Source organism: Coloeus monedula, assembly GCF_965178545.1.
Source record: "Coloeus monedula genome assembly, chromosome: 1".
Lineage (NCBI taxonomy): Eukaryota > Metazoa > Chordata > Aves > Passeriformes > Corvidae > Coloeus > Coloeus monedula.
In genome coordinates, this window is record NC_138781.1 from 69,859,346 (window position 1) to 69,882,867 (window position 23,522).

The 23,522-nt window shown below is 40.9% G+C and overlaps 1 protein-coding gene across 1 annotated transcript; it reads right to left on the reverse strand.

The window, feature by feature from the left end:
* Positions 1-6,992: 6,992 nt before the first annotated feature.
* TMEM170B (transmembrane protein 170B) lies at positions 6,993-20,155 on the reverse strand (the record flags this gene model as incomplete). The annotated part of the gene is made up of 3 exons (XM_082293528.1): positions 6,993-7,123; positions 11,009-11,179; positions 20,059-20,155. 3 exons carry the CDS (start codon positions 20,153-20,155, stop codon positions 6,993-6,995), a joined length of 399 nt encoding a protein of 132 aa, XP_082149654.1.
* Between the last annotated feature and the right edge of the window lie 3,367 nt (positions 20,156-23,522).

Genomic DNA, 23,522 nt, shown 5'->3' on the forward strand with positions numbered 1-23,522 from the left:
TGTTAAATACTGTAGCCTCTCTCTAACTGTAAAACAGGTATTTATTCTTAGAGGTTTCTGTAAGCACTTCTGAAGAATTGTGTGCTATTCCATACATTGTCACAGTCAAAAGTTTACTTACATAGATACCTGATTATCCTCTAAAACACCCAAAATATTAAGGACCTTCAGAACTTCATTCTCTGTATAAATTCTAGGCACATTTCAAACAAATAAAGCCTCTAGCCAAGTAATTCTAAAAGTTTTAGATTTTTAGCTCCCATACACCTTATATTGATGGAAAATCCAGAATGGATTTTACAGTGTTGATACTAAATATCTCAAGTAAACCTTGAAATTTAGGTCTCAAATCAAAAGGAATGCCATTTGTATTAAACAAGTATTGTTTATTTTATTGAAAATGACTCTTCAGTATTTGCCTTACAGTTGGTGTTTTCCAGTCCACAGAAGGAGCACAAAAGGATGTACTATCCATTCCCTTCAACAACTGTCAGATCCTGGTAGGATTCATGCAGTAACTTCCTAAAGTCTTCAGTAACTACAAGATGAACAATTAGAAGTGAAAAAAAGTCTGTTCCTGAAAGAAAATACTTCTTTAGATCGTTGTTTTAGAGCGTAATTGTTTTTTTACCTGCTACACTGGGAGAATACCCTAAGCAGTAACACATCTTTGCAGGCTTTGAGATGTCCTTGTGATTACATTGAGAATTAATGCACAAACTGAATTTCATGTGTAACTTCAGGCACAACTGTGGGAAACAGCAGAAACGGCATGCTGTCAGGACATAACCTGTCACAGTTTTAGGATATCAAAAGTATGTAGTCAGGTTGAATCCTACTTTCTATGATAACTTCATTTACCCAAAATTATGTGCAGTTACATATGCAAATTAATGCAGCCCAGATGAAGATTTTGCTGCTGTAACAGTACAGAATACTTTTCCCACTGACCTTAAAGGTTCTGATGGTGGTGACCAACATGTGACCAAATATTTGACCTTTAGCCCAATACAAATGTTCAGCTCTGTTAAATTCATTTGTACTCAAAGAACACTTATTCCTTCTGAAGCAGCAGCTGAGGATTTAAATAGTCTTTCCACCTTGGGCTGCTCCCAATCTAGAGACTAAAAAGAAGTTCAAAAGGTATCCTATCAATATGCTGATGCAATTGTATGTTAAATTCTGGTAACTCTGAAAAAAACTTACGCTTTAGCATTTTTATGTATGTAATAATCCATCATAACTTATGAAAGTATTTAGAATTTCATTTTCTCTCAAATTCCTAGGAATTAGATTGGTTGTTAGGATGACAACTGTGACCTAATCTCCACATTTTTCCCCTTAACTGAAGTACACGTGATGAAAACACTTATTTATAGAAACAGAGGAGCGACTGAAAAAAATTCTCATGTTCACAATTGCATTTCTAGGTCTTACTAGAGTCACATACTTATTTGGGGGGGGGGGGGGGGAGGGGGCTAACTGATTAATCCACAATGCACTACACCAAGCAATATTATTGTGTCTATTTATCTGGAATTATACATGTGTGATGTTGGATGGCTGTGCACAAAAACAAGGGGTTTAATATGCTTATTATATAAATACTTAGATTTAATGCAGGCAAGGCATTATTAGAATATGCCTAGTGCATGAAATACATGCATTAAAACAGAAAACAACAATTACATCACTTCTTAAAGTTCTTAGAACTTAGACTCCATTCGTTTCTGCTCAAATGGCATTATATACGTGCCCCCCACAACAGAATTCAAATACAAATTGTAAGCAAAATAAATATCAATATACAATATGTTGAGAGGGAAACACTATTCCCTTTCTCAAAATCAAAACAGTGTACTTCAAAACCAGAAAGCTACTTTAGACAAAACCAGAACCATGTTGGGTGTTCAAAACTGCTTAAATCATTGGTTTCTTCAAAAAAATGTCACCAGCAAATCATGGCCAGCCACAGCACACAGCTTAGTTTCATAAACTCAAAATTACCCAGAAAATTAAAGAAAATAATTATTTGGAAGTTTTTTTCCTGAAATATAGCTCTGGGTTTTGAATTAAAACAATTTTTTTTTCATCTGGGGAATGTCAGGCCAACCTGAGCAGTGACAAATGTTCCTTAGCTGCTTCCCAAGATGAGAGCTAGAAGACCAACCACCTCCAGTGTATGTGTACTGATGATCACCAAGAGATTGCAGAAGCTCTATGGAATGCCTGAGTCAAGGCCAAAGGGGTCACCTCCAAGGGGAATCTCCAAGTAGGCATCTGCTACTGACCTTCAAACCAAGGAAGTAACACCAATTAAACAATACTTGGGTCACTTAAGAAAGCTTTGGGTCAACAGAACATCATTCTATGGGCAATTTTGGCTACCTAGACACTTGTTGGAAGAACAATACAGCAGGCCACGTGCTATCCATCAAGTTCCTGGAACACGTGGAGGACGTATTTGGAATACAGATGTTAGATGCGCCAATCAAGAATGAGGCAGTGCTGGACTTAATACTCACAAGCCAAGGAAGCCAGCTTTGTAAAATCCCAATCAGTGATAACCTTGGCTGCCATGATCACAGCAGTGGGATCCTGCTGAGCACGCTGAAGGTCGGTGTTAAAAATAAACATTTTAGATTTAAAAGAGCAAACTTCATTATGCTCAGAGCCCATTTGGAAGGGATGTCATGGAGGATAAAGAAGCTAGTGGGTGCTGGGAGTTTTTCACCAAGTCTCCTGGAAACACTGAAACAGTTGATCACCTTTAAGGTCAGGAAAGAGGCAGAAAAAGACACCTCCTTGGCTTAACTGTGAACCTCTGAGTCTGCTCAAAGCCAGAAGAGAAGTGTACCAGAGACGGAAAAGCAGAAAAATACATATTGAGAACTAAAAGGACATTGATAGGGTGTACAGAAAGCCTTAAGAAGTTCAACATGGACAAGGGTAAGATCTTGCACTTGGTGAAACATAATCCAGGAGTGCAGCACAGGCTGGGATGGACCTGTCTGAGGAGCAGCTCTCTGGAAAGGGATCTGGGGGTCCTGGTGAACAAGCAGCTCGATGTGAGTGAGCAGTGTGCTGTTATGGCAAAGAAAGCCAATGAGATCATTGAAATAAATAATGGACTTCGTCACTAGCAGAGAGCATCACCAGCAGAGATAAAATCATCATTATCTCACTCAGCACTTGTCAAGCCACACCTGGGTTCTCTGTGTTCAGCTTCAGTCCCTGCTATGCAAAAAAACCCACAAAACCATGGACAGGCTGGAGAGGGTCCAGAGAAGGGCCAGAGGGATAATCAAAGGCCTGGGAAGCCTGACATATGAGGAAAGGCAGAGAACTGGGTTGGTTCAGCCTTGAGAAAAGAAGGCTTAAGGGAGATTTTATCACCATATTTCAATTTTTATTGAGTACCTACAAAGAAGAGACTCCCTTTTTACAAGGAGTCACATGGAAAAGATGAGGGGTCATGTGTACAAATTACTTTGTGATATTCTAGTTGGACACTGGAATAATGCCATTGGAACAATCTCCCCAGGGAAGTGTTGGATTCCCCAGCCACTTTAAAAACTTGGCTGGTCAGGGTGCTGGGCTACCTTGTCTGGACCATGCTATTGACAGGAAATGTTGGACCAGGTCATCCTTGAGGTCCCCTCCAACCTGGTATTCTATGAGTCTATGATCATACTGATAAATTGAAAGTGTGTGGAAAGTTTAAACCTTTGAGAGCAGCAGCTTCTAAAAAAGCAGTAGCTTTTCCACATTAAATACTACATTCAGTACTCCCCCTTCTCCCAAATATTAAACTGTGTCGACACGTTATTTGTTGTGCACAATGCAGAATGTGCCCAGTGATACAATGCAGAGACAGGCAGAGCTGATCGAAGATAGTGCTAAGACATCCTGTAAACAGGACAACACTGTATTGTCCAAGGGGAACCAGGGTACCATCAGTGCCATTCACACACAAGATATCTTTGTAGCCTAACTGAGGGGGCAGGAGGAGGGGAAGGCTATCTAAAGCAGTTTTATTTTTTCTTGGAAAAGCTATCCCAGTTGTTAGCGTGTCAGGTATAAAACACTCCACAAAGCCACTCTTTCATATATATATACCTATATATATATATAAATAGATATATATACACACACATTTATATACACACACTGACTAAAGCACCTTATGCTTAACAATGCTGTTTCTAGGGATGTGGAATGAAAGTTCCAAGTTTCGCAGACATAAGGCCACTTACGCTTTCTCTCACTGCTGGAGTTACTAGGCAGTATGTTCATTCTGTGATCAAAGAATACTTCACAGACAAGCTTTTTATCATCATAAATTCCTCACAAGAAACAGCTGAAAACAAACTTCTGTCAAATAAAGCCTTGTCCCTGTTAAGTCACTTAAGCATTATATTATCTACCCGTCCCTTGCTGCCAGGCAATAATGCCATATAATGCAGAGACAACTAAGCACATGACAATGTTTTAAAAAGGAATACAAGCAACCTATGCAATAAAAATTATTTGGAGAAAGGTACCTTAAAACCTGCAAAGATGCCTCCTTGTCCAAGGGGGAAAGTTACAATGGCAACAATTTCATTGGCACAGTAATTAAAATGAAGAATGAAGTTCATCAATACAAGCATATGTATCTCATCAGTTAGCAGCAGTCTGCTGTAGTTTAACTTAGTGAAAGACAGCAAGCCATTGACCAGTGGCAGCATAATAGCCTCCTATAAAAAATAAGAATTGAGATGTTCAAGGAGATTTGGAACCTGTGAATAAGTTTCCGTGTGAGTTAAAGGCATGAGACAACCTAAATTACTGAATACAGTGCTTCATTATATGGTTGGTTTTGACCCAGACAAGCATTTCCAGGTTATCAAATAAAAGTTTTAAAGTCTGTTGAACAAGACCCTCTATCAAGTAACCAAATTAATTAGAAACAATCAAAATAGAACAAGAATGAAGATGTGACAAATTTTTCTAAATACTCTCCCCTAAACACATATATAAGAAGGCACATTAGGAGATATATCTTCAATTATTTTATTATTCAATTTAACTTAAATACCTGAAACCAGTTTTCTCACAATTTAAGACAATGGAGAGGAGTTTCAATTGCTTTTTACAGACACCATAATTTCACTGTCAACTAAAGTGCAATGGTTGTGTGCCAAAAAGTATAAGCAGAAAGTAAAAGACACAAGACACAAAAACAAACCACAAAAAAAAAGTTTTTGAAGACATTCAAAACCAGTGAGAGCATATGTATTCAGCCACATTTTTAAAGCAATTAAAAGTAAAAATAACACTGAAAATGTTTATAAACCTATATTTTAACTTGTTCCCTGCAAAGCCCATAACTTTTTACATTTTCCAAACAAGACTTTAATGCTTTTAAAGAAAACAGATAATATTAGCATTCTTAGTACTTTAAGGAAATGTATGTGGAGTAAGGTAAAGGCAGACAGGTTAATTCATTATATTTTGAAGCACTAAGCAATGACTGGATTGCAAGTTATATTTTAAACATATTCTTTTAGCTGTGCAGTAGGTACCAGTGTTTGTAACAGTCCTGAACGTCTTTTTGACATTGTAACAGCAAAACCTTTGAGTGATTTACTCCCCCTGTCAAGTATTAAGAGACAACTGCTGAAAAGCATTCAGTTGAGAAAAGATGTAAAAGATTCCTTATTCTTCACAGAACTTTATGCCCTTTAAATTTTGTATTTCATAAATAATTAGTTCATTAGAATTAAAATTTCTCTTTACTTCAAACACTCACATTTAAGACACTTCACATGCACAACACCACTCTGTCCCTTTTAAACTAGAAAAGCACAAACTACTGAAAGCTAAGTCTTTGAAAGTTCCAGGTATCTTAACCTTTCCAAAGATACAAAGTGTTCAGAAACAAGGTAGTAAATACATTAGTGCTGCCCCACTTACAAATTTTTGGAGTATGGCAACTATTTTATTAAACTTAGTATTTTTGTTCAGTAGAAAACCAACACATCATATTGTTAACCCTCTCCCTTTTCCCCATAGGTGTGTTCTCTGAGAGTTTGTTATATTTGCATGTTCCTTACAGAATACATGTAGGGGTAAGGGTCCTACCCGTGCTTAATTAAATATAGGGAGTTTATTTGCAACGAGTACCCTTCCTGAGGTTTGCAGAAGGGCTGGTAACCATCTGCATGTTTAAGACAAAATAATTTAGAGGAAAACATTGATTTGAGATTTGTTTGTGCATACACAACAGATTGTACTTAGTAACCTTCATACAGGCTCCTTAAACTCCTGATTTCTGACGTGCTAAAACCACAAAGAAATGTGCCAAAGAAGAAAACTGCCACGAGCCATTCTTCACATAGTGCTAATTATATAGGGTTGTTAAAGCTGTGGCTCTTAAACCCTATCAAAATTCATCTACATTTTAACAGATCCACCAGTTGTTTTGAATACTGAACAAGAATATTCAGCATTCAGAGAGATTCTGCTAATACACAAAAGTCAGTTATTCTGCTATTTCACCTGAATTCAAGGAGAATTGTGCACATTCACAGAATTCTTCTACATTCCAGAGCTTACCCAGCCACCTGCTCAGAATGAAACCCCAAGTTTGGCACACAGAGCAACTTTCAGGACAGCCCCCCTGTTTCATGACAACGTGTTCAGGACAGTGATCCCACCACCAAGCATGGACCTGCCTGGCAGCTGCTCGAGGTGCTCCATCTCCACTTGGCACACAGGGATCCCCCCCTTGCCCATGACGGAGGCACGTAAGGCGCAGTGCAGGAGTTCTGCATTTCCAACACTAGAGGACAGCCTGTTCATTTGACTGAGCCTCGAGATTTGCAGTGCACTTTCCGCATCGCTTCCTTTCTCTTGCACTAGAATCCGAGTCCATAAGCAGATGAATCCACTCTCAGGAAGCTTCTCTTCAGGTTAAAGATTTTTGTCTCCCCCTTTCTACATAAGTCTCAAAGTGTTGCAAGAATTCTTGAAAATGAGATAATTAATGTCAGTACTGTCTGTCCAACACCAAAGACAAGAGCTTCTAGGGGAGCCATATTCTTTCCTGCTACTCTGTAAATTCCAGCTACTGCAGCACCTAAGAATCACAAGGAAAACAATGATCAAATCACAGAAAAAGCCAAGGTTGAAATATGTGACAAATTATTTACTCTGTCTATGCATCAGCTATTTATAGAACATCACCAATCACTGTATTACTTCATGGCATTACACAATTACCAGCCTTGCTTGTGTTTTTATAGTTACGTATATGCTTCAGGAATGATTTTCCCAATTGAACCAGATCAACTTTTCCATCATCAGTTTGACTTAAGAAAATTAAATCTTGTTGTTTCCCTGTAGACATCTTCAGATATATTTTTAAAACATTTTTTGTGCCTTGTGCCAGTTTGAAAAGGTAGCAAGGCAATCCTCTAAAAATTGACCAAGTCTGAAGTGTGGTTTAATAGTGTTTGTCTAGGCTGGGAGAAGACAAGAACAATAAAGCTGCTACTGTCAACAAAACAATTGTAAACACACATTTACCAGGTTCATTTAATATGTCACCTGAATAAACTGGTCGTATTATATGGGTTTATTTTTATATAAGTAGTTTTTATTAAACCACTTAATTGTTAACAATTGCTTAGCAAATCCAGCAAAACCTGAAAAAGGTTAAAATACTGCAGTGAACGTCTATGAGAGGAAATTTCTAACCAATACAATTAGATTCTGAGCTATAGCACATTAAAAAAAAAAAAATCAAAAAAACCACAACAGACCATTTTCCTTGTACAATTGTGTGCAAATTCAAATTTGAAATATAGTATCAAGAGACCAGGATCAACCAAAACCAAACCCAAAACTTAATTGTAGACCTTCCGTATGTATCGTCTTAGGTGCAATCTAGTCATAATTAAATGCCTTCAGAGATCACAGAGGCTTTTTCAGGCTCAAAGAGAACGGAAAAGTCATCACAATTTTTAAAAATAATATGCAAAAGTTAAAAAAAAGGTGGTTTTTTTTGCTATTGCACAGTCACTAATAGGAATAGTCTGCTGGAGTGATCAAAAATCCATTAGTGACACACAAGTACATTGAGTCCCAACAGATTTTCTGAAAGTACAACCAGCATCTGAATCATCTGACATCTTCAAAAAGCAACACCTAATTTTTACAGTGTCTTTAGGAAGAGTAGAACTCACTAATGATTGTGGCCATAACAGTACTTACAAACACTATTAATCACACTGTTAGGTAATTTTTGGGTTCATCTATTTTTATTATTGCTTTTTAAAAAAAACATGTTCTGCAAAGCATATTTTGTCTGAAATATCTCACCAGAAGGCTAGCCTTATGGTATTTCACTCAGCTACCTTGCATAAGCTTTTCCATTTGTTCCTTGGCTAGCTGCTGTCAAAAACTGAAAGAGATCCTTTAGACTGAGCCCACTACTAACATTAAAATTATATTTTCAAAGCGAATTCAAAGTGGCCAAAAATGTATACCAGAATTGTCACTACTAGATCAAGAACAGAAAATTTGGGCTTCTTGAGCAAACACTGAGATACTCTGGGAAGTATCCAGAATAAAACAACAAAAATTTGGTAGTTTGGTAATTATGTATTATTACACAAATAGCAGTGTGCAATACAACCTGTAACACATAACCCAGCAAAGCTGGTGTAGAGCCAAAAGTGTGTACAATAGGCTGCCAACAAGGGGAATAAGAATATGTCACCAAAAAGGAGTGTGCTGGGGAAAAGGAGGAAGAACAGACCCTTCTGGATGAAATACAGCTAAAATCTTTGCCTTAAGCTGTCTGGTATTTATATATTCTTGTTTGGCTTGGTGGGGTTTTTTTGGTTGTTGTTTTGCAGTTTTGCTTGTTTTTGTTAATTTTTCAATACCTTTTTTAATAACCATTGATTTCCATGATTTTTCAAAGCTTAAAAATGGAGGAGTCTCTTGCTTTTCCATATGCTGGTAAAAAGGTCCCAGAACAGCATAAAAGTTTGAAAGATCTCCCTGAGCAAAATTAAACTTATATTGTGCAATAGTCTATACTGACTTCATTCACCTACACAAACAATGCAGAAGACTGGAAATACAAAGTGGAAGTCAAGTTTGCTATTTCAATTTCTTAAGCACTAGACCAGGCATATCCAAACAGCTGGTATTCCAACTTGTATCTCCCAGTTTGCAACACAATAGCTATTAAAAATCCTCTTTAATACTTGATCACCATAATTTGCCTTCAGAAGCTCCCTGCAGAATTTCTTTCAGTACGAAACAAGCCAGTTCTGGCCAGAAACAAAAAATACTTGAAGGTAAAAGTACTTGGCTAAGCAAGTTGCAATGCTCTGTGCAAAACCTTTGGGAACAGCATAAGAAGTCTACAGTCTAGGCTTAGATAAATTCTCAGATGAATATGCACACAAACAGGACTGCTTATGTGTTAAATGATTTGACCTGCAAAACTGGATGCCAAAAATACAACTGTGTTGCTCCTCTTTTTATGCAAAGATAAAAGACACAAAGTACTTTGGCTTGGGAGACACTGATCCTGAAACCTCCCCATCACAGAAAGCTGTGGAAGTCTCTGCTTGGATCTTTCAACACCACATTTCCCAACTTCAGTTCTTCAGAAATGCTCATGCATGGTTGACTTTGTAACAGGCCACTGCCATTTTAAGCCTAAGACAAAAACCAGTGTAACATATAACATGAGGCACTCAACTAGTTCCAACTTGGCAAAAAAAACCCCAAAACCCAACTGAACTTTACTGTGTTAAATGGTGGAAATTCTAAGCTGACAAATCTGTAGCAATTAAAACAACCCTTTGAGGAAAGTCTTAGTGAAACTCCTCCTGACATTTGCATTTTTATTTAACCTTGTAAAACAATAGCCAGGAAGGACTTTCAGTAGCAGTAAGAACTAATCTGTCACAAATCCTCTATGAATGTGTCCAAAGCCGACAGTGATACCACTATTCTGATAATCTGGGCAGAACACAGGAAAACCAGAATGAAAGGTGGGAAGTTTTGCCTTCAGACTATATGGTGGTTGATAGATTTAGAGTTCCTTACCCTCAGAGACCTTTCAAGTTAGGCCATCTTTTCTGCACCACTGAAGATTTTGGGGCAGAAACTACTGCTCAGTTAACACAGGCACCATTCAAAACATGGATTTTGATGCTGAGAACTCCTTACCAGCATTGCTTCAGACAATGAAGCACACACTTCTTTCCTGCAAAAATAGCATTCACTACTTTCCCCCCCTCAGCATGTTCCTGCTTGCTTGGGAAAGCGACTGTAGTCTATTTATATGTTTGATAAACATAGCTGGACATGATAAAACCAAAGAATGAAGTGTCCTACAGGTTTTATGGCCCATATTTCAGTGCTGACACAGATAAAAGAATTTCTTGGGAAAGATGGAAAAGCAGCATCTGATACCAATAACTCTGGATGAAGACAGATGAGTAGCATTTCCTCAAAACATTCTTGTCAACATCACTTGTGTCATATTCAGTCAGGTGTAACACTTCTGCACTTTACTACATAAAATACTCCTATTTTCTGCAATGTTTTAAACATGAGTGTGGTTTTTAACCATAGCTCTGTGAACCTTTCGGCTTTAACAGAAAAAATGATTGCACCTATCTGAGGATACAATGTCAAGAAATAAAAAATGTAATCTGAGTGGTAGGCATTCATCTAATACCATAAGAAACTCTGTAACAGATGCCCCTGCCAAACAGCATTTTACCTAGAACATCAGCAAAGCTTAACTTTTTTTTTTGGGGGGGGAAGAAGGGGGAGTCACTCTATAACTATCACAAAATCCTTAATAAACAATTAACAGTTCACCAAGAAATGCAGGCTCTATTTTCCTTCCTCTTCTTTTTAGAAGTTAGATGTAAAATAAGAAACAAAACAAAACAAAAAAACACCACACACAAACAAAAGGCAGACTTACTGGTTATCATTGCTCCAGTTACAGAACCCAGAAATCCAATGCTGACCACAATGACAGAGATCAGCCTCCCCTGCCTATGCCTCTGCAGCATCACAAACATTAATACTCCCACAGCACCATGGACAAAGAGAGAGGAGAAGAGAGCCCAGAGGAAAACCCAGTACCACATCTCTGAAAGAAAGCAGTCAAATAAAGGGTTAATGTTTTTCAGACAAGAACTTCATAACAAACTTTAAAATATTGCAAACAATCAACAGTAAGAGAAAAGCAATACTGATTTCCATCTTAAAAGTGATATATGTGACACCACCAGTACATTCTCAAGACTCTTTCCTCATTTCAGCAGACTATCATAAAGGATTAGCTGTATTATGTCAAAAATTATAAGAAGGATTCTGGCAAAAATCTTGATTCAGATGTATTTTTACAAGTGGTCATAATTCCTTTTATGGTTTCTTTAAATAGTGTTGATTGCAATTTCTTAGTAAGCATTGTAACTGCTTCTTGTAGAATAAAATATTCTCTGACACAAAGGCTGAAAGAGGAAAAAGTCAAGAACTTGGTTGGAGCTTGGGGTTTGTTTGGGTTGTGAGTTTTTATTTTGGGGTGGGTGTGGATTTTTTGTTGTTTCCCAGCCCCCCCACCCCATGCCCACCAATTAGAGACAACATCAGGTAACATCAGATGGGAAAACTGAGATTAAAGACTTTAGTTGATCCACCCAGTAGCTGTAATAGAATGTTCCATCAAATTAGCTTCAAAGGCACAAATAAAAACACTGTAATTTTAACAAGAAATTTTAACACATCTAACTCCTTGCTTCTGATTGCTTAGTACAGAACTTCAGAGAGAGGTAGAGACTATTATTTAAATTCCTAAAAAGGGCATCAGATCATGAGAATGTGTGGAGCACAAACATTTCTTTGAAGAATGGCAGACATGATAATCACCTTCAAAGAAAAGAGCTGGAACCATCAATGGAGCTACACAATAACTCAAGAACGTTTCTCACTTGGTGTCGACTTTCTAAAAACATTCTATAATTCAAAAGGGTGAGTAAATAAAAGAAAAAATCCCTTTTGTGTTAAGACAACTACAGTAGGTATGCATTATTACAGAATTGAGCAAATTAGGGTACATATTCCATAATCCCATAATACTGTTATTAATTTAGTCTTTGCTGCAGGTCCCTCTCAAAAATAGAACAAAACAAAAACCCCAGCTTCCTTACAAAAGCAAGATACTTATTGTTTATGAGGAGAGCCTGTATTAATGCAGCTTGACTCACACCAACTATTTGAGAAAAAAATACAACCCAATTACCTAACTTAAAAAACACTGAGCAGCACAAAACATACTGCGAAAAGATGCCGAGAAAAAAATGTTACTACACAATAACCACAGCTCTGAGAGTCCGTAGTCAGTAGGAAATGTATATAGATAGCACAGATACAGAGTTTAAACTTTTTATTGAGCAGCACTTTGGGAGTAGCTCAACCCTTCCCCTCTCACACAGGCATAAATGGCAACACTATGCCTGCCCAAGGACGTACAACTCTGAACCACGGTAGCCAAAGGGCTCTTTGAAAGGAGCAGCAAGGAAAGCAGGTGGTAAATTTACATTCAATTAATACTTCAGCTGTAGTTAAAGGTGTAACATTTTCTTCTGAGTTCCTGGATGTATGTACACACATCCTGAGGGTAGCTCGGAGCAGCTCTCCTCAGATCCTCCATCCCTTCAGCCCTAGCCCCAAGATGGGTCTCAAAAATTTTGGCAAAAGGATAATGACCATGGTACTGTTCCACTAAATGATTGTCTCATCATTCTCAGAAGCTACTGTGATGGAACAGTGGCAGGGGTGTCAAGTACTCACTCCACAAACCCCCTCACTAAAATTAAGACTGACTGACTGGTGATCTAATCTGCTGTGCTCATGGATAGTGTGGGAGGGGAACCTCTCCTGCAGTCCTAACAGGCCTTGTCCATTACTAGCACAGCTTGGGTGTTTCCATTATTTATTCAAGTGGAAGCACATAAACAAGAGGATTAACCAAAGATCTGCCAATATAGAAGCTGGCAGCCCTGCCAGACCTACAGTTTGACAACAGGGAAATAAACCTTAGGACCCAATCATTCTGGATCAAGAAAGTCTGTGGGAACCTGACACTGTCACACACCATAATTTCTACAGGATTTGTTAGGCATCACCTTTTAGGAAATTGGGGTTTGTAGGTGTATTGGGTTGACCCTGAGTTGATGGACAGTCTTTAAGACCAATTACGCTTCTCACAATTTACATATTTAAACCGCACAGAAAGGCGGGACTTCCCTTTGGTTGGAGCTCGCTTGCTGGGAGGTGGGGGCTCCGGAGCCTCCCGGCCCCGCCGGGCCGGGCCGGGGCCACTGCCCCTTTCCCCCTTTCCCAACGCTGCGGCACGGACCCTGGGTGGCTGGGGGGGGGACTGCCTCAGAGCCACAGGCAGCTAAAACCAGCCATGGACTGCTCACAGCTAAACCAGCCATGGACTGCTCACAGCTAAACCAGCCATGGACTGCTCACAGCTAAAACCAGCCATGGACTGCTCACAGCTAAACCCATCCAGCGCGGCTTCTGGGGACCGGCGGGTCCCTCTCCTCTCCACGCGGAGCCGGCGGAGTCAGCGGGAGCCGGCAGAGCCTCCTGTCTGCAGCCAGCACACTTCGTGCTGAACTGAAGAAGACACCACGCAGCCAGCAGCACAGAGGGAGCGAGGCTTTCCCACCGTAAAGCTGAACAAGAACACTCTTCAGCATGGCGGCGTCAGAGTCAGAGAGAAAGAGAAGTGAGTCACATGGGACGGAGCTGAGCATGGCGGCGGGAGAAAAGAGGGCGGTGCCGCGATTCTGGCGCGCAGCTTAAAAGAAACCTTCTTGCATGCCGTGGTAAGAAACTGTAATACCACAAACTGTTTGTCTCTTTAATCCATTTGAAGAACATGGGGGGATGGAGTATCTTCGTGTGCCTGTGAAGATTGTGAAGAATGCCCGATGCCAGGCTATATAGTAGTAAGAGGCTGTTAGAGACTTGTGGCAAAAAAGAGCCTTTGTGTGCAGGCCAAAAGAACTTATCCTTAAAAAGATGAATAACCCCATGTGATGGCCCATGTTTTGCAGTGTGAAGGAACTGTGAGATTTTTCATGGGAGAGATGTTCTACACACAGCAGATTGTTTGTTTCCGGGCGGATCTGCTGTTGGTGGCAGTTTGGGAACCACGTGCAACTGAAGGAAAAACCCTTTTTTCCCTTAAGCATAAGAGAGAGACTTTTCAAGAACTGGAACACTGACTAACATCCCATGTTTTGTTATCCCTTGTGTGAGCTAGGTAAAAGGAGAGAAGTGCTGGCTGGAGGGGGGGGGGGGGATTTGTTTTTGTTTTGTTATTGTCTCTTTACTTTTAATTCTATTAGTAATAAAACTCTTTCATTGTACTGCAGCTGTTTAAGATTTGTGCCTGCTTTGCTTTTCTCCTAATTCTTATCTCACAGAAGGAAAATAAGTAAGTAATGAATATTTTGAACCAAAACCACTACAGTAGGCATTGTCAACCATTATCAGGTAGAGAAGACAAATGACTTCCAGTCTCAGGAAAACTCACTAGGGTGACCGTATTTTTAGAAGAAAATGAAAGCTTATGGGAAGGCTAACTACTCCCCTGTAACTAAGAAACCAAAAATATTTACAAACTCTTACACAACAAAATAGCTCCACAGCGAGCAACTATCTTCAGTCTTATTTACGTTCCAAATAAGGCTCAAGGAAAATTAGCATCACCCCTCAATTTATATTTAGGGCAGGAGGCTTGAGAAGAGAACCAGCAACAAAATGTCCTGTTGGCTAAAGAAATACAAACTTCAGTTCTTTGCTACACACTTTCTCCTCCTACTCCTTAAAAGCAGCAGGCATATTGAAAAGGAAATTAGAAAACATCCAGAAATACTCCTTGTTTGACACAAAAGCAGCTGGAGTTTTGTTAAACGATGACCTCTCTTCCTTAAAACATCACCTAGGTGTTAGGAGCTGAAACAGGACAAATCACTTCCAAGCACCTTCTCTAGGAAAGGCTGGAGGTTACCCTTTTTTATCCTCCCTTACTTACTCTTTTTATGCCTGCTCATTCAACATACTCATTTATTTACTTCTGCTCATAGGGCGAGTGATGAGGCCAACCAAGTTGTTTAACAGGGATGAACAAGGCAAGGAGAGAGACAGACAACCTTTCAAGCAAATTAGAGGAGACCTTAAGCTCCATACACCTAGAGGACAATGTAGACATTCTCATCCTGACATGTTGAGGGCAGAGAATGATACAATTCATGTTCTGTAAAATTCAGTATCATCTAGACCCTGAATCATGAAGAGAGATGACTCTCAAAAACCCTGTGTTAGAGTAACACTGAAAGACACAAAGAATGGGTTGGGAATAACATCGAGAGGTGCCACTATAAAAGAGAATGTGGACATCTGAACACAGTCATGACTTCACTTGTTCAAAAATGACTGAATAGTTTAATTGATTAATTGACTTGCCATATCTCTAAGGAACAGGAAGTGAGACTGAAGTGTCTCAACTAATTATGTCCTAAACACTGACTAATAAGCAGCATAAACTTAGGTACATCATCACCTTTGCACCCTGACAAAAAAAGCACATTCCAATTTCAGTCTTTGTGCAGCTATACTAATTAGCTGGCTCGTCTGACAACATGAGCTGCACAGACAGAGTACTTTGCTGCTGCAGAGGTAATGATTTACCTCTATCTGTCAGAGAGCTCCAAATACTCACCTAGCCTCAGTGCATTTAGTCACGCCCTCATAGAGCATCCCTAAAAAACGCTTGCAACTTCCTTTGCTTGACTCTAAGAAAATTTCACAGCTTCCTTTCAGTGTACCCAAATTACTTAAAGTCACCAAAACACAGCATACGTGTATCAAAACTCCACAGTTCCTAGAGAAATACAGGAACTAGGGAAGGCCCAGTACCTACCAGTTTACAAGCACAGTGACATTCAATACATTGCAAAGATGCCACAGCTTTTCTAATAAGAGCAACTGAGATACATTTTTCATGTTTATTTAAAATTCTTAGTGCTTAAAGTGAAAAGATAATTTAAGATAGTGTTCATGTTCCTTTCCACTGGTTTGCCTTAGGTGGGGTTTTTTTTCCAACCAGAAAAGCTGCAAGGCTCAAATACCTTGTAATTAATGCCCAATCACACCAGTTTTGAAGTACTTCTTTGTTTGGTATTTGGTATTTATACATATCAGATAAATATCACACATACATTATGCTTATGTAATACAGATACACATTATACATGTATTAGTGTAGGCATACACAACCTTAGAGATAAGAAAAATAGTTTTTAAAGTATTTTACTGTTTAGAATAACATTCATATCACTTCCATCTTATCTACACTTGAAGCACTCCATCAACAGCTTCATCTTACACAAAGTAGATAAATTATAACATTTTCAAATATTTTCTATATATATGTGAATATGCTGTCCTACTGCCACTCAGCTTCAGTAAACATGGAGTATCTCCCTTAGTCCTTCATCTTCAGCACTTTTCCTCTAGTTCTTAGCTTGTTTTGCCAGATGAATAATGATTGCCTACAACATGTCATAAATCAAAAGGGATTACTCCAAAACAGAGTATCTCTCTCTCCATTCTAAGCCCAGTAGCCATCCTACTACTATTAGGTACAGAGGTAAGTCAAGCAATAAGCACCTGTACTAGGAATACAAAAATACAAATTTAAGTCAACAAGGTAGCACATGTCAAATTTTGAATTAGAAAAAACAGTAATGTTACATTCCTGTAGCTTACAAACTCAAAGCACTCAGATGAAGTGACAGCATATGATACCTGCAAACATAACTCTGCTCTTTACATGATACATTTTTTCTTCAGCACCAGGTCCTGTCCTTAATTACTTTATTAACTGATACTTTCAAAGTTAACAACAATACAGTCAAATTGTTGTTTGGAGATGCTAACATTTTTGCTGCATTAAGTGGGAAAAAAGCACTTCGCTGAGGAGCATTTAAATCTTGAATTACAGACTAGTCCTCTCAAGTAACAGGATAGGGGGCAAAGACAAACCAGACAATCAGGAACAAATGAGCACAGGATGGAGCTTAGGACTTTCTATTAGTAGAAATATTGCCAAGTCCTTTATTGTGGAAGCAGCCTTTAAACAATTTTTATTTTACTGGATACTAATAGTGGGATTTTTTTTCTCCTTTTTCAGTTCAAATTCAGCTACTGTCTGACTAGTTCTAGTAAACCCTTATCTACCTTTAAAACACAACCAGTTCATACAAAGGAGGTGTTCTTGGGATTTACTGGAGGATGTAACAAAGAGTGTGGTAAAAGCCACCCCACCTGTCCCATGATTACTAAAGCCTTACTTCCACCTTCCAAGAGAAGTCAGGAGGGTAGGAAGCAAGCACATCATGGTGATGGGCCTATGTTCAGCTAAAAGGAGCAATGCTTGCAGCTTTAGCTGTTACAGGGTGTGATGCACATGTGGCAGCAATGAACTTGTCTGTGGTCTCCTAGGTATTTGAGAGCACATACCAAAGACAGCACTTCCTTTTTTCATGTTGAACCTGGTTCACATATACAGTATAAAAATAATCTTTCAGTTTCTCGTTGACAGGAAAAAGAACCCACCAAAACTAAGCTATTAGGAAGCTTAGGCTGGAGTTCACATCAGGACCCTGTTGAAAGTTTCAGAAAATTAATGTATTTTTAAGAAGGATGCTGATAAAACTTTGCAACTTATTTGTGCAAACATAATTAATACAGTTTATCTAAAGGAGAAAAATCTTTACTTGTGCAACTTAAAAGTCCAGTCCAGACCACAACTTTAAGTCCAAAAGTAAACACAAGGCAGTCTTGAATATTCATGGAACACACTATATTAATGATTTTCTTTTCCCAGTATTCTGGAGAAGTTTCTCCTTATACCTAACAGAGATACAAAAGGGAAGGGATTAAGTAGTCAAAGAAGATAAACTCATTCACAAACCTATTTTCTTAGCAGGGAAAACAACAGAATTTCTGGTTTTGAACAAAGTCTACTTCGGTAAGTAGTAAGGAAGGGTTTATGTAACTAGTTCAGCTTTTTGTTAATATCAATGATTGTATCAAAATATATTTTATCCTGTGGAAAAGATTTTTCAGTCCAGTGCAAGTTTTGGACTGTTGACAGTCCATGAGAACATTCAACTCAACAGTTTTTGGCTGTAAGAGCAGCCCACATTTAAGCACCAATTTAGAAACTGCAGCTACAACTGATGGTGACATTGTCCAACAACATTATTATGGATAAAAAATTATTTTTCATATTTTTTAAATTAAAAAGAAAAAACATTACACATTATAAACACCTTATGCAACCCCTCATCTTATTGCAAAAGCACTGAGAAACAAGCTGATTTTTACTCTTGGCACTTAATTTCATAGAAACGCCTATGTTGCATAATGGTCTAATAAGAAAAACGTTATAGAGGATGTCTGGCACAAAGCAAAGTGAAATCCATTGTGAACTTTTTCCTTTAAGAGTACAAGTTTTTAAAGTAAATGCTAAAATAACTACTCAGGAAGAGAGCTGTATTTAGTGTGTCACCACACTAATACCTGGAAACTTTACTCATCAGACACACACTGTTCACAGATCAGGCAAATACAAAAAGATTAATCTTTTTTACTACACTAAGATGTATCCTGAAAGTTAAAAGAACAAGAAAGATGATCACTTTCTCTTTGCTACAGCTTCAACTTCAGCTACACTTCTATTTTCATCACACTTCTTCCACCTTTAATAGATTAAAAAAGAAAAAAGAATATATCTATTCATGATTACTATAGAGTGCAAAAAGATGACATAATACTCTTCCATAAATATTAGAATATTTTCATAACTGTTTAAAACCTACACCCTTTACTCAACATTTTCCACTAATCTGTCACCACTGAATATACCCCTACACCGAGCAGAAAGACACTATTCAGTTACATCTCTGCTACTGACACCCAATCCCTGCTTATTCAGAGCTGGAAGGTTATGCTTTTCTTTACACATGGACACGATAAGAGAAGATACCCCTCTCCACTGTATGCCTTGGGTCTCACAGTAGTCCACACCCATTTTTCAGCCTGAGACTGAGCAGAAAAAAGCCAGTTCTTGCCAAAAGCCAGACAACGCTCCCCTCTCCTAACAGAGGGTGAGGACCTGGCTCTAACTTGGTTCACAGAATCTTTTCGTAACAGCTCAGACTTTAAGAATCCCAGATGATTAAGATTACGACTATTTGTCAGAAAACATCTGTCACCTCATTCACTCCCACAGCTCTCATTGTGTACAGGTATACTTAGGGGTAGCGGGGTAAGTCTCTGATTCTCCATATTCAATTTTATGATTTTCTAGTTGTTTTTTTTATAGCTCTGTCAAATGCCAATGAGCATAAATCCACAAGGGGAAAAAAAAATAAAACCCAATCAACCACCCCCACAAACGTACTCCAGCCTTCCATACATATTTACACACTCACACACACTTTCTACAACCCTTCACTCATGCACAGGTACCCATCGCTTCACTCGCATGCACACATACCCTACACCATTAGCCTTCTTTTATTATAGATGGGCATAGAAAAGTGAGCGAGCCCATCCCACACTCTCACGTCCTTTGAAGGGGCAGGCATCCCAGACACCGAGTCCACACCCCAGTCACACCAACGCCTCACACAGCCCCCTCCCGATTCCCCGGACCCCACAGCAGGCGCGCACACACACACACGACATACCTGCTCACAGAACACACACGTAAGCACCCGGAGAGACTCCGGAACACAAACACCAGTCCTCCGTACGCGCAGCACACAGGGGGACCACCGCCACCCCCACGCCCTCCATTGTGCTCCAGCCACGGAGCGCCCGCCCGCCCCGCGGAGCGCACCCTCGCACCCGCACGGCCCCGCACGGCCCCGTTACCCGTGAGGCTGCGGAGGACGGTGCCGTGAGCCCACAGGCTCAGCACTTGCTGCACCGACAGGTTGATCATGGAGTTGTCCCCCGCTTCCACCTTCATGGTGCCGCCGCCGGGCGGGGTCCGGCAGCCGCCGGACCGCGGGGCGGGAGGGAGACGGCGGCGGCGAGGAGCGAGAGGGCGGGGAGGCGGCGAAGGGAGCTCCGCGCCGCGGTGGAGACATCGAGGACGGAGTGGGGGAGGCGGCGGCCGGGGGGAGCCGGGCAGTCTCGGGGGAGGAGGAGAGCCGACCGCTGGCGCTTCCCCGACGCTCAGGGGCAGGGCTGGGCAGCAGAGCCCATGCCCATCATCATCATCATCATCATCATCATCATCATCGCCGCCGCCTCCGCCTCCTCCATCAGCAGCGGCCGCCACCGCATCGCCGGCGGCATCGTCACCCCGGTCACCGGCATCACCTGGGCGAGGGCGGGGCGGCCGCGGGCCGTCCCTCAGGCGGGCGGCTCCATGCGGGAGCAGCAGCGGCAGCGGGGACGCTCCCGGCGCCAGACGCTGCCGGAGGGGAGGGGGAGGGAGCAGCGGGAAGGGGAGCGGGAGCGGGGCAGCGGCAGCGAGAGCGGGAGCGGAGGGAGCGGGAGAGCGGCCCCGCGCAGGCGCGGCGGGAGGAGCCGGGGGATGCGGGCTCCTCCCACCAAACGGAGAACCAGAATTCGGAATCACAATTTGACTCAAGGAGAGCGCGGAAGACTGGGGATGTCGTGGACGCCCAAAGAAACTTGCGTTAGCAAGAAGTGTGTTAAATAAAATTTATATACACATATGGGTAGATTTAAAGGGGAAAAGAAAGTGATAACACTACATGGTATTAAAGCTGGTATTGATGCTGCTGTGTGCATTTAAACATCGGAGAAGAGCAAAATGCAGAATCCGAATCCTGATGAGAGCAGTGTTTTCACCTCGCTGCTTACAGCGTTAGCACACGGAGCTCCAGAGAGCGCGGGAGGAGGCACCCCCGCGGCTGCCTCGGCGGGGTCTGGGGACACAGCCCTGGGCGGACAGGACGGGACAGGGCGAAAGAAGCGGCGCGCACAGGGCGGCTGCTGCTCGGGAGCGCCGGAGCTGCGGGAGCTCGGGTGCCAGCACGGGTCGCAGCGGAGTAGCTGTCATCCCGAGCTCTCATCCCGAGGCAACATCCAGGCAACGCTGCGGAACGTCCCTGCCTGTCCCTTTGAACCTCGTAGCTCCACCGCCAGTGTGGCGGCAGATTAAAGCCACCGAAAGTTAGAGAACGTCAGAAATCATGAGCGAATCTTTATTCTGTGCCTTTGCTTTCTTTATGTAATAACATAACAGAGTCTTTAAGCTGGACACGGCTTCTTTCGAAGCACAGGGTGCACGGTGCTTGCCGATGTAGAAGCCAGCAATCATCCCCCATCCATTCTTAAATATTCATCCCTAGGCCACATTTAGTGCTGGCATTTCTTCAACAGTGCTTGCTACAGTACTTCGTAAACATCATTTTATGTCAGCATCCTTTGATGGAAAGGGTTGAAGAGGTAATGTAACTCGTAACAAAATTTACAATTTGTAGATGAAGAGCCACAACAGATAAACCAACTAATACCCTGCTTGATGCCAATGACCCGATTTTTTTCAGATAGATTTTTTTTAGGATGTCTGGTTCAGAGTGCTCCCGAAGCCTTTTGCAGCTGACAATACCTGGCATTTCTGCAAGGAAGTATTAAGCCAGGCCATAAGAAGCTCAGAGGGAACAGCTCCCTAGGGGGCTCTAGGTTTGACTGATTAAGCATGGCATCACGGATGGAGAAAGAACTCAGCTGCTTGGCCAGGTCCCTGCTCCATGATCAAGGGAAGGTCCTCTCCCTCCCTCTTCTACAGCTGTGTAATTCAGGCCTTACAGAAAACAGTTCCCTTCATTATACAATAGTGATTCATTTTTAGGACAGAAGTAGTCCACACTTGGAGTACGGCTCTGTGAGAAAACAGCATATAATTTGAGTTTGAACATGAAACATACAATGAATTGTTTAGAAACAGCTTTTCTAGTTTATTCTTTTTAACCTCTGTGCGCAGAACTTTGAGAAAACAAACATCTTTAGATGTCCTTAAAAAATTCCCCACCCCTAAATTTGTTTTTATTGTAGACCAGTGTCCCAAGAACAAGGTATACTCTGCAGGACACTGTGGTGTAACCAAACTTACAGTAAAAAGGATGACTACTTTTGGTGACCATTTTATCTTATAAATCTCCTATGATAACCTACTGACAGATATCAGCAAGGCCATCTGATAGGCCAGACACATGCATGGAAACATGCATGTATCAGTAAACAATGCTGCATTGGTGCTCAGTGACTTTTCAACCTGCACATTGATGATTTTTTGTGTTCCACACAAGGAAGAATGCATTTTGAATCACTTGTATCCAGAACCTGCTGAAACACCTTCCATGAGGTTTTATAGTAGAACAACAGGAAACACATTCACATAGAGGTCAAGTGAGTATCTCTGTAGCCTGCAGACTCCTGCAATATTTGCTGGGGAGCATCCTTCAAGGTTGTGCAAATGCTCTCTCCTTAGAGACAGAGATTTAGAAACCTGTTGAGCTTCCCCCAGGGAGGGCTGATCATTCTGCAACAGCGCAGGAACAGCAAGAACACAGATGTTCCTCTAAGTCCTTGGACAACAAACCAGCTTTCTTCCCAAGAGAGATCACCAAAACCACCATCCGGCTTCCACTGAAACTCCACCTAAGAGGCTAAAAATGTTTGTCAAACCTCAGGCATGCAACATCTAAATTATCTGAACATTTTCTACCAAACACCTCCAACACATTTGGACAGTGTACAAGTGATAAAGGAACAGAGACTCCTCTTAAAAGGGGCCATAATTCATATAATTTATTCAACTTAATCCTCAGTGCATCATCCGGTGGCTGAGCTGGATACAAATTTGAATACAAATTCGTCATGCGAAAACAAGACTAATTGGATAATTCAGGAAAATATTGCTAAAGTATTGACTTTAAAGCAAAAAAAAAAAGTGTGGTACATGGTAGTGACATTTCCCAGTAGCACAACACTGAGATTATTCTGGAGGAAGAGGGTGAATGAATGAAGCAGCAGAAACAACCAAAATTCACTCTTCCAAACTGTAGCTTCATAGGAGCAGGGAATTGCAGCCAACTCTGCCCTCAGCAAGCCCTCCCACGTCAGAGGTGCTGCCACAGAAGTCCTGAGTGTATTAGCTCCCCGCAGGGATTATTATGAGCTCTGTAGGCAGCATTGTACGGAGCAACAGCGATGATGGCAAGGGATTCCCAGCAGGGCTTAGGTTGCTGAAACTGTGGCTCAGGCGAAGAATAAACTACCAGTGCTTGTGCAAGGCAAGCAAAGGTGGTGAAGGCTGAAAAGATCTCAGGGAGGAGAAATCAGAGTGGACAGCACTG